The sequence below is a fragment of the Trichechus manatus genome, unplaced genomic scaffold (genome assembly GCF_000243295.1).
Source record: "Trichechus manatus latirostris isolate Lorelei unplaced genomic scaffold, TriManLat1.0 scaffold00062, whole genome shotgun sequence".
NCBI lineage: Eukaryota > Metazoa > Chordata > Mammalia > Sirenia > Trichechidae > Trichechus > Trichechus manatus.
The window spans coordinates 5,037,222-5,049,876 of NW_004443998.1; the positions used below are offsets into that span (position 1 = coordinate 5,037,222).

Below are 12,655 nucleotides of genomic sequence, written 5' to 3' on the forward strand. Positions count from 1 at the left end.
TTTTCCATTGAACGTGACCTTCTTTCAATTTAATTTCTAATTTCTAAGCTCATGGATGTGTACTTTGCACTGTTGCTACAGTTTTTAAAACCAGAGGTTCCACAATTTACTGACATCATTTATGCCTGAGTACTGGCAGGTCCCATTCTGGTATCACTGTTGCTGCTGTCACTTCTGCCATTCTATGCTCACATCGCAGGCCAGCCCCACCTCACCCTCCCTGTGATCCAGGCTGTCTCGGGCACTCACATGCACGCAGGTCTGACTGCTGTGTGCACAGCTCTTTGCTGTGCTTGGAGGCTGAGCCTGCACGTGGGAGGGCTGCTGGACCACGAAAGCGTGTGCGTGCTGCCTCCTGGATATCTCCTCTGTTCATGCCCAGCCTCCACTGTCCCATCAGCCTTCACCTGCAAAACACAAGGTCAAAGATAAAATGACTAAGAACGTCAAGACGGTGTCTACCCAACAAACCAAGTCCAACCCGTAGCTGTCAAGTTGACTCCAACTCACAGCGACCCTGCAGAGTGTTAAATCAGGCGCAAAGCTCATCCCAGCATGGGGCCTTGAATGACTGTATGGGTCGTACGCCTGTGAAGCTGGCCCTGAGGGACAGTCGGAGCTCTGTGAATCCACATAGTGATGTCACTCATCAGGTCTTTCACCTCCTCATCTTCCATTATCATGGAAGCTTTGCTCTAATGTATTTGTTGGTAGAGATAGAGGTAGCTGCTGCCTAGCCAACCCTTACTCATGGCTGCCCTACATACAACAGAACAAAACATTGTCCGGTCCTGCATCACCCTCACAATCGCCAGCATGTTCACGTCCATTGTTGCAGCTATTGTGTCAATCCATCTCACCAAGGATGTCCCTCACCCTCGCTGGCCCTCTCCTTCACCATACACGATGTTGTCCTCCAGCGATTGATCCCTCTTGATGACGTGTCCAAAGCAAGTAAGTTAGACAATGTTCTGGTGTGATCCATAAGGTTTTCCTTGGTTGATTCTCAAAAGCGTACTGTGAGGGCGTTCTTCTTAGTCTCTCTTAGTCTAGAAGCTCACCCAGCTCTGAACCACCCTTATCTCTTGTCTGGATTATTGCAATCACCTCCTAACAGGTCTTTCCTTGTTCCCAGTCACAGCAGCTAGAAGGACACTTGAAACATTTAAGTCAGATCATGATATTTCTCCCCCTAAATCCTTCATTGGCCCCTCATTTGACTCAGGAAAAAGCCAACAATGTTAACAGTTTCTGACAAAGCACTCCTCACTCACCTTACTCTCTTACCTCTTTGTTAAATTTCTTACCCCTCTGCCCTTGATCACTCTGCTGAAGCCACGCTCAACTCCTTGTTGTTCTTCAATTCTGCCAGGCAAAGGCAGCTTTAGGATCAACATAGTTAACTACCTTAGTCTGCCCTATTTTTTCCGTTTTCATTGCATTGATCACTCTTTAGAATATAACTCTGGGAGCAGGGGTCTGTGTTCACTGATGTATTTCAAGTGTCTAGAATGCTATTTCATACATAGTAGGTGCTCAGCAAATACTTCTTTAACAATTATTGAATTTGTTACCATTTTTCCTGGCATTTCGCCCAATGCTGTTCCTCCTCTCTTCCTTGTTTTTTTGTCTTGGGAGCCCAAGGGTCCTTCTCTGGAACTTCCTTGTTTTGAGAACTGTCTAAATTGATCTTTTTAAAAAAATGGAGATATAATTCACATACCATAAAATTTGTCATTTTAAGTTGTACAATTCAGTGGTTTTCAGTATATTCACAAGATTGTGCAAACCTCACCACCATCTAATTACAAAACACTTCATCATCCCGAAAAGAAACCTCATACCCCTTAGGACTCCTCCTCAGTCCTAGGCAACCACTAACTACTTTCTGTCTCTATGGATTTGCCTGCTCTGGACATCTAATATAAATGGAATAATACAATGCAGTATGACTTCTTTCACTTAGCATGGTATTTTCAAGGTTCATCTATATTGTAACATTAGTCCTTTATTCCTTTTCATGGATGAATACTATTTCATTATATGTATATGCCATATTTTGTGTATCCATCCATCAATTGACTGACATTTGGATTGTTTCTATTTTTTGGCTGTTATGAATAATGATGCTATAAACTCTTACGTACAAATTTTTGTTTGACTTACCTGTTTTAAATTCCCTTGGTTATATACCTAACATTTGAATTGCTGGGCCATATGATAATTCTATATGTAACTTTTGGAGGAACCATAAAATAGCTTTTCAAAGTAGATATACCATTTTACAGTCCTAGCAGCAGTGTATGAAGGTTCCAATTTCTCCACATTTTTGCCGAAACTTGTCATTGTCTATCTTTTTTATTATGGCTATCCTAGTGAATGTGAAGTGGTTTTGATTTGCATTTCCCTAGTGACTAATGATGTTGAGCATCTTTTCATGTGCTTATTGGCCAATCATATATATTCTTTTGAGTAACGTCTACTCAAATCCTTTGCCCATGATTTGATTGGGTGGCTTGTCTTTTTATTATTAAGTTATAAATGCTCTTTATATAGTCTAGATACTAGACCCTTATCCGATAATTTGCAAATGTTTTCTCACATTGTTTGGGTTGTCTTTTCACTTTTTTGATGGTGTTTTTTGAAGTATAAAGGTTTTAAATTTTGATCGAGTGCAATTTATCTATTTTTTTCTTTCACTTTAGACGAGCCCTAAGTTCAGAGTGAATAGATAAGTTACCTTACCTAACAGGTACCTACCTCCATGTGGCTGGTAATTCTATTAGCATCTGTAAAAGGTGGTATGTCTGGCATCGTGTATGCTCCTCCCCTTTGGTTATAACCTCATTTAAATAAAAAAAGTACATGCTTGTTATAGAATTCTTAGTTGGCAAGCTTTTTCTTTGAATTTGTCATCCCACTGTCTTCTTGCCTCCTTGGTTTCTGATGAGAAGTCAGTGTTAATCTTGTTGAGGATTCCTTGCATATGATGAGTCATTTCTCTCTTGCTGCTTTTCTTTGTCTTTTAACGGTTTGATTATGATCTCTTTAAGTTTATTCTGTTTGGAGCTCATTGAGATTCTTGGATATACAGATTAATGTTTTTCACAAATTTGGGAAGTTTTTGGACATTATTTCTTACAATATTCTTTCTGACCCTTTCTCTCTTCTCCTGGGACTCTAATTATTTATATATGGGTATGTTTCATGGTGTCCCACAGTAATCTGAAGGTCTGTTTGTTTTTTGTTATTCTTTTTTATTTCTGTTGCTTGGACTGGATAACCTCAATCAACCTTTCTTCAATTTCACTGATAATTATTATTATTATTTTTTTGCCTGCTCAAATCTATTGTTGAGCCGCTATAGCAAAATATTCATTCCAATTATTGTAACTTTCAATTCCAGAATATTTGTTTGGTCATTTTTATGTAATTTCTTTCTCTCTACTGAAATTTAGTAAGACATTGTTCTCATTCTTCCTTTAATTTTTTGAGCATATTTAAAGTAGATGATTTAAACTCTTTGTCTAGTAAGTTCAATGTATGGGCATTGTCATAGATTGAATTATGTCCCTCCAAAAATGTGTGTATCAGTTTGGCTGGACCATGATTCCTGGTATTGTGTGATTTTCCTATAAGTTGTAAATCCTGCCTCTATGATGTTAATGAGGGAGGATGGGTGGCAGTTGTGTTAATAAGGCAGGACTCAATCTACAAGACTGGATTGTGTCCTGAGGCAATCTCTTGAGATATAAAAGAAAGAAGTGAGCGGAGAGACAGGGGGACTTCATACCATCAAGAAAGCAGTGCTGGGAGCAGAGCACATCCTTTGGACCGGGGTCCCTGTGCAGAGAAGTTCCTAGTCTGGGAAACATTGATGAGAAGGCCGACAGAGAGAGAAAGACTTCCCCTGAAGCTGATGCCCTGAATTTGGACTTCTGGCCTACTTGACTGTGAGAAATAAATTTCTCCTTGTTAAAGCCATCCACTTGTGGTATTTCTGTTGTAGCAGCACTAGATGACTAAGACAAGCATCCTTAGGAATAGTTACTTTTCATTGCTTCCCCCCCATTTATGGCCATACTTTTTTGTTTCTTTGCATGTCTGTTTTTTGTTGAAAACTGGACATTCTAAATTATATAATATTGCAACTCTTGAAATCAGATTCTTACCCCTTGCCAGTGTTTGTTGGCGTTACTCTTTTTCGTTTGTTAGTGAATTTTCTGAATTAATCTTGTAAAGTCTGTATTCTTTGCCATATATGACCACTGAAATTTCTGCTTGGTTAGCAAAGAGGTCTGCTAATAATTGGACACAAATTTCCTTAAATGTCTGGAATCAGTACATCTCCCAGACTTTGCCACGAGGCTCTGTGTGCATGTTGGAGGTATGTGTCTAACACTTAGCCAGTCTATTGACAACTCTGCCTTAGCCTTCACTTTCTGCATGCACAGAGCCTTTCAAGCTCAGTCAGAGATGCGAGTTTAGGGCCTCGTGAGCTTGTACACAGCACTGGACATGCACGCAGCCCAAGGCATGTGCATGGTCTCCTAGATTACCAGGAATATCTGGAGTCGGTCAAAGCCCCTATGGACGGTTAATTCCCTAGCTTCTTTTCAGCTTTTTAGTTAGCCTATTGTCCCCCGCCCCCAACTGTTATTCACTGCCTCAGGTAGCTGTAAAGCTAAACAACTGCCTCTAATTATTTTGAGCAAATGTGCCCAGCTGTTATGGGAGGAGGCTTTTCACAATGGGTGAGCTCTGAGTCAGGTCAAATAATGATAGCCCTGAAAGTGAGGTCTTCCAGGGAACCACCAAATAGGTCAACTCAGGAGAATTCTCTGGGAATGAGGCTTTGTAAGAGGCCCAAGCCAATTATGCACCTCTGGTGGCTGCTAGGCTTCTGGTTTCCACTGCAACTGGTTTTCACGGATACCACGTAGCTGGAGGGAGACGGTCATAGACCAAATTAAAACATCACAAAGCTCACCATTCTTACTGAGATTCAGCCATTTTTCTTGAATGAACGTTCATCAGATTTCTGTAAGCTTTTGAAAATTAATTTCAAAAATTGATTTTGAAATTAATGCCAGTTTTCTGGTTGCCTTATGGGGGAAAGAATTTTTGGAGGTTCTTTTTCCTCCGTTTTCACTAATGTCACCCCCCCTCATTTGATCTTATATTGTTCTATAGATTATTCCAATGTTAAACCAAAACCAAAAACCAAACCTGTTGCCATCGAGTCAATTCTGACTCATAGCAACCCTATAGGATGGAGTAGAACTGCCCTATAGGGTTTCCAAGGAGTGGCTGGTGGATTTGAACTGCCAACCTTTTAGTTAGCAGCCATGTCTCTTAACTGCTACACCACCAGGGCTCCATTCCAGTGTTACTAGTAATGAAATACAGTAAAGAAAAGCTGAATAATGAAATATATTGATGTTTCACTGTCTTAGGCTGGGTTCTCTAGAGAAGCACAACCAGTAAAGCATATACATATATATATATAGAGAGAGAGAGAGAGATTTATATCAAGGAATTGGCTCACGTGGTTGTAGAGGCTGGAACTTCCCACACCCGTGGGTCTGGATACAGGCTTCTCCTGTTTCACGTAGCCACAGGGGCTGGCAAACCCAAGATCAGCAGGTCAGAGAGCAGGGCTCTTGCTCACAGGCCGTGAAGATCGATGAATCCCTAGATTGGCAGGCAAGACTGCAAGTAAGCTGCTAGCTCAAGTCCCCAGAACAGGAGGTCAGATGAATAGGAGCCAGTTGCAGGATCCAGGGCAAGCAAAAGCCCTTGAGCCTTGCCAGAATGTCCACTTATAGTCGATGCAGACCACGTGCCCAAAGAAACTCTTTCAACTGATGGACTACTCACAGCAGATCCCATCATGGAGGTGATCCCATTATATCAAATCGCATCCTGGAAGGGGTTACAACATCATATGACTGCCAAACATTGAGAATCATGGCCCAGCCAAGTTGACACACAACCTTGACCATCACATTCCCTAGAAAGCATTCTCTGTTTAAGCATGTATTGTGAGCCTGGCATAGAGCTAAGATCATCTTATAATTACTTATTTAGGTATTGACATAAATAAATCTATCTAGAATGCAAAATAAGCTACATTATACTACATCAAGTGAAGACCCACTGAGCATCTACCATGTTTGGGTCCATTTACTATAATTCCAGACCAAAAAAAACCTGTTGCAGTCAAGTTAATTCCTGCTGGTTAGCTAGGCTCTGTCTTAAGATACAGTGTTGATTTTAACCTATTTAATTAAAAAACGTTTAGTGTTTTTTATGTGAAATTAATGACCACTTTGTTGTGTCTCTTTCCCTCAAGTAACCTTTGTTCAATATATAATTATTTAATATTAAAAAACAAACAAACAAACCTGACTCTACCAGGTAAGCAGAGGATTTTGTTACATAGACAATATATGTTCTCTCTCTTTTCCTCTCTTTCTGTACCTCGTGCAACAAAGCACTTTTTTCAGTATTAAACAGGAGAGAAAGAGAAAGAGAGATGACAACTTGACTTAAATGAGATAAACATGCAATAAACATGCCAGATCGCTGGCTGCACACTCGAATCTATAGGTACACTACTCGAGGTCGAAAATGAAATATTCTCCTTGTCTATGTGTGTGGCGTAGGAGCATTCTTAATTCACATCACAGGAAGGAGTTCAGTGCAGCTGAAGCATAATTGCAAATGGCAGAGTATAGACATGTGGCTTATCAGGTGACTTAACTAGGAGTTCAGATTTTTATTCTGTAGAGAATGGGGAACCGCCGATGGATTTTTAGCAGTGGAATGACATGGTCATTTGTGTAGAAACATCGCTTTTAGAACCCAGTGGAGATGGGTTTGATCAGACAAGACTTACCTTATAGAGGAGGACCTTCTTAATATTTAGTGGTAGTACAGCCCTGCAAATAGGAAAATCTTATGTAGGATTGTTTTGGAAGTTGGTCTCAGGGTCACTTTCCAAAACTTTTCATCCAGAACCAGAATTTAAAGTTATCGCAGTGAGAACCTAGAGAATTATCTAGGTCATGCTACATAAACCGGGCTGGATTTTGAAAAATGAAATGTCCTATTTTTATATATTGCTAATAAAAACAACAAGCTTATGACCCCTGGCTGAAAGTTCTGGGCAACACCACAGCCTCTTTATTTAATGTTCAGTTTCTAGTACATTTATATTAACCTTTTCTGTTTTAGAATAGTTCAAATGAAAGGATAATTTTTTATTTTACCTTTTGTATCTTGGGATATAGTAATGAACAATCTATATTTCACATAGCTATTTCATTTAATCTCTATGGCACTTCCATTAACCCATTGCCATTCAGTTGATTCCGACTCATAGTGACCCTATAGGACAGAGTAGAACTGCCCCATAGGGTTTCCAAGGAGTGGCTGGTGGATTCTAACTTATGGCCTTTTGGTTAGCAGCCGTAGCTCTTAACCACTGTGTACTTCCATTAATAGGTGTTATATTATTTAAAAAGATAACAAACTGATGCCCAGGCGAAGCAACTTGGCCCACGTTACAGAAGTAGCAGAGCTGGAATTTAAACCAGGTCTGTCCATCCGCAAAGTTCTTTCTTTCAATTATATCACCCGGTCTTCTTGATACAATGTGTGCAGTTCCAATGTCCAGAATGCCATTTTTCCTCTGCATCGCCCTCCCTTCTCTGAACACTTCCTTCATGTGATCTCAGAACGCTGGGCAGATTAAACATCTGCATAACTCAGTTTATTTGAACTTTTAGGCTCTGTAGCCCTTTGCTTTCTCCATAGTAACAACGTGAAGAAGAGCCAGAGTTCTGCTTTCCAATGACTTACATCACCCGGCACACAATTGGTGGTTGGGAGAGAGACAGCTGCCACATTCTTCAGATATTTCTCTATTTAAAGTTCAAGGAGACGTTTGATAACAACAACAAAGAGGTAAGCATCGCCCCAACCAACCCACTCAACAACAGGAAGAATGGCTGAAAAAGGTAAGATTTAAAACACAGAATCTCTTGGCAAAACAAGTCTCCAAGGCTCTCGGGATTATTTTATGGTGTTTGGCGCTTCCCAGTCATTCTGAAGTGTGCTGTGTCTCTGCTGAAGGAACGTTAACCGTATGTGTTAGTGTGACTGCAAACAAAAAGTTCGTGAGATATGCAATTTATGGACTATTCCTATAGTTTATGAATAATTTTGACCAGGAATAAGCAACAACACTTAATATTGCTTGTGCTTATTTTGAAAGATATATTAGAAATCAGTTATTCACTTGTATTAGATTTGAGGTTTTGTGAGATGCCGGACCAAAATTAAGGACAGTTGAGTTCTGGGTCAGATATGCTACGAAATATGCATGTGAGCTTGGGGAAGTCCCTCTGCCTCTCTGAGCCTGTTTCTCCCTGTAAAGTGACAATGTTGAGCTCAGTCATGTCTAAGACATTCTCCATCTGAATTTACTTTTTTCTGGTTTTAAATATTTTTTATATTTAAGAAAAATGATGGACTCCAATCTGTCTATCAATCTATCATCTATCTGCCTATCTATCTATCTATCTATCTATCTATCTCTATGTCCAAGAAGTTGTTAAGGATTTGCACAAATTATTGCTTTTATTCTTGACAACAACCTCATGGGATATGCAGTACTATTATCATCCCCATTTTACAGCTAATGAAACTGAGGCACAAAAGTTGGGTAAGAGGCCCATGGTAACACACAGAACCTGGACTGTCTTATTCCAAAGCACAGTACCCTTAAGAATTCTTCCAGGTGTAACTACTTTGGCATACTCAGAGAGAAGCATTTTGAAATGACTCTTCATGTTAAAGAGAGATTTTGTTCTTGTATGTGGTATTCATGTAAGTGACATATGCAGAGTATGTTGTGTTACTACTTATTCCTATTTCCAAACAATGCTACAGATTGTGATAAAACTTTTCTTAAAAAGTTAGTGTTAAAGGAATAATAATACTAATACAGGCATACTTAGTGTGTTAAAATGCACAGTTAATTGTACTGTTTTACAAGGAATAGTAAATAATGAGATGCTTACACTTAGGCCTTTAGTATATATGTTTTAGAATTGTATTAAATATGCTTACATAAAATACATAGTTTCAATTAAAATATCAGTATTAATTTTCAAGTTCTTTAAAATTGGGAAAAATACTAAAGTCACAGGAACAGTTCAGAAATTATTGTTAGGTAATTTCGCTGTAATGGCATCCAAATTCATAAAAAAAAAGGCTTTTTTCCAAATGAGAGTAAAGGGCATAGCATAATGCTGCCTTTATCCTTAAAGCAACATCACATGACAGGTAGAGAGAAGCGTTTTCATTTAGAGCTTAATGTCTTCTCCAAGATCACAGTGGGATGGAGAAGAGAGGAACGCCCATAGAGTTTGGTAGAGTTGAGAGGAACACCAACATTTTTGAAAAAATAGATCAAAAGTATTTAAATTCACTCTCACTTCAGAAAGTTTGCTTTTGTAACAGTGTCTTCTAATTTTAGAAATATCTCCTCTCCCGATGATTTTATTTTAATAGCATTTTTTAAAAAAACTTCACATATTTAAAGTGATGGGAATAGTAATCGGAGGGCGATTGTTAAGAATATGCGTTCTCTTTGTTAGCTCATGGCATAAGATCTAATTGTGCTTTTCAATTAAGACTAGAGCTGAGTCTTCCACACGGGGACATTAGTTCTACAGATCGCCTTTCTGTGCTGTTTCTGAATCCGTTTGTGTAGTGTGTGTGTGTCTCTGTGTGTGTGTGCGTCTCTCTGTGTGTGTGTATAAGTGTTTGCCTGGAAGACCACAGTGGAGATGCACAGGCTATAAAGAAAAGATGCTTTTATAAAGTGCTCTTTACAGATAAGCGTACAGATAGGAGGAACTGTGTGTACTCACGTACTTTTTATACGTGTGCTGTTTTACTGCTGCCCATAGATTCACGGTTCAGAGCTGACTGGTACATTAAACAAGTTAAAAAAAAAAAAAAGAATCTCTTTTCTCTAGTCAAGAGTGATTTTATAAGGTATGATGCTTTCCTATTCCTGTAATATTTAAGATTTAAAGTCAGCTATGGAGGCCACAAACAGTTTTCAACATCTTTCTCTATGTTATGATTGTTTAGTTTAGTAGAAATTTCCGTGGAGTCATTTTGGATTGTTTTTACGTAAGCAGCTTCTCTATGTATTGTCACACAAACGCATGAATGTGTTCTGTACACACCCAACACACACACGGTGGTCAGAGCTTACAAAACTCTTGCACATGCATTGTATCATTTGATCCTCACAACGGCTCTGGGAGGGAGAACACACAAGTTTCATTATCCCCACTATACAAATAAGGGCGTTCCAGCTCAGACTTGCCCAAGGTCGCATAAGTGTAAATGAAACACCTGTGGCTTGAACCCAGCTCTTCTATTCCAAATACCAGGGGCTTACACAGAGTCACTTTGCCATTTGTGAGAAACAAAACAACAATCAGGTCTGGATGTGACTAGAGATTCCTCTTATTCTCTCGGTTCAGAAGAGTTAATACCACCATGGCCTGCCTAATCTCCTTTCTCTTCTTCCTTTTTTAAAGCAGAGTTTCAATCATCACGCCTTCTGGTCCCCATTCTGCTCTTGATTGGCTGGATTGTGGGCTGCATCGTAATGGTTTATGTTGTCTTCTCCTAGAAAGGCAAGATTTTAAAAAATTAAATATGTTTATTTATAGGGAACATAAATTACTCCAGAAACAATCTTTTTCTGTTTTACTAATGAAACATTTTGTCACGCAGGCAAGAAGATTTCAGACTGACATCATTCAGAAGAATTAAGAAAAACATGAAAATGGCTACTAATTAAATATTTCTCACATGGTAATTGAATCGTTTGACATCGCTTTATAAACTTCGATTTGTAAGCCGGTACTTTGGTACACGTAAAAAAAAAAAAAAAAAATCTTGTTTAAGATTCTGGATACAAATAAGAACTGTAAGGAAATATGGGTGAATTCCTCTATAACCCGGAAGAAGAAAAAATGTTCCTGGCTATGACTCAAAATACATAAGCAAAAGATTGGTAAATGTCCTTACATTAAAAAAAAACTTTATACACACACCATCTATAGAAAAATGGGCTAGAATATGAACAGACAGTTCACAGAAAAAAGTATCGTAAACAGCTCTTCATCTCTTGCTCACAAAATGAGAAATGTTATTAAAACTACACGGAGGGACCATTGCTCACCTATTCAATGGGAACAAATGAAGGTGTCTGACAATGGATCTGTTGGTAAGGCAGTGGGGAAATAAGCACAGTCATCCTCTGTCTTGGGAATTGCAAATGGTACATCCTGGGGTTGGTGGTTTGGCAGTCAGCATCTCCCAAAATCACCTATGAATTTAACTCTTAACCCAGATACCCCTCTTCTAAGAATGAAGCAATTTCCACAGACACACTGTGGAAAACAATACGAAATACCACATACATAGAACATTCATTTCAGCTTTGTTTGTTACAGCAACAACCTGGAAAGAATCCAAATGTCCATTAGAAGGGAACTGATTGAATCAATGGCGGTAGAACTACCTGGCGCAATGGTTAAGTGCTCGGCTGCCAACCAAAGGGCAGTTCGCTCCTTGGTAACCCTATAGGGCAGTTCTGCTCTGTCCTGTAGGGTTGCTATGAGTTGGAATTGACTCCATGACAACAGGTTTTCTTTTTCCCTTTGGTTCATAACTATGTAATGGGGTGGTTATGCAGCTGTACAAAGGAATGGGGAGTGTCTCTGTAGATTAAGATGATGTGATGTCCAGCATATACTGCTCAATGTAAAAAGCCAGATACAGAACAATACATGCTTCCTTATGTGTAAGAAAAGGAAGTGGCACACCAATAGGTACACACATTTGTTTATGTTAAAATACTGAACCACAGGAGACACACATGAAGGCTAGACTTCTCCGAATGCACCTTGTTTTCCAGTTTTCAAATTTGGAATCGGGTAAATACTTTATAAATTAGAGAGAAAGAAGAAAAAGAAAAAAGCCATCCTCCAAAATGTAAAACCAATGGAAGCAAATTAGCCTAAGAGTATACCAAGTTGGTGGCATAACTGTTACCCAGCTCAGGCTCTGGGTTCGGCCCGGTACGACTTTTGCCAATGAAGAGAGCACCAGGGTAAGGAACAAAGAGATGATTTATTCTGAGCTGCACCCAGTCGGAGGAGAGAGGAATGCAGTCCTCAGGTTCTGCTTGTCTTGGGTGACACAGGCCAGGTCTTTTACACTCCGAGGCAGGCGGACGTTCTTAACAAATCATACAACTATAGGTTTCTATACTTCCTAACATACTACGCAAGTGCAGCACGGCCCTAACCTCATTATAACCTTAGCTTGCCTCATTATCCTGTGAAGTCTCTGCCTAGGGAAGAGATTTTGACTACGTTAATAAGCCCTTTTCTGACCTTTGGGCTCAAGGTTCTGGTCAAGGGTTAATTTTTTTTTCTTTCCTTTATTTTTTCTTTTATTAAGCTTTAGTTGAAGGTTTACAGAGCAAATTAGTTTGGCATTAAACAATGGACATATTGTTTTGTGACGCTGGTTGCCAACCCTGAGACCTGTC

General features: G+C 39.3%; 1 protein-coding gene across 1 annotated transcript; it reads left to right on the forward strand.

The window, feature by feature from the left end:
* The first annotated feature begins 8,011 nt into the window (after nt 1-8,011).
* Nucleotides 8,012-10,903, forward strand: STRIT1 (small transmembrane regulator of ion transport 1). The gene is made up of 3 exons (XM_023733844.1): nt 8,012-8,024; nt 10,629-10,727; nt 10,828-10,903. The coding sequence occupies exons 1-2, from the start codon at nt 8,012-8,014 to the stop codon at nt 10,721-10,723; spliced, it is 108 nt and encodes a 35-aa protein (XP_023589612.1). The 3' UTR covers nt 10,724-10,727; nt 10,828-10,903.
* The last annotated feature ends 1,752 nt before the right edge of the window (nt 10,904-12,655 follow it).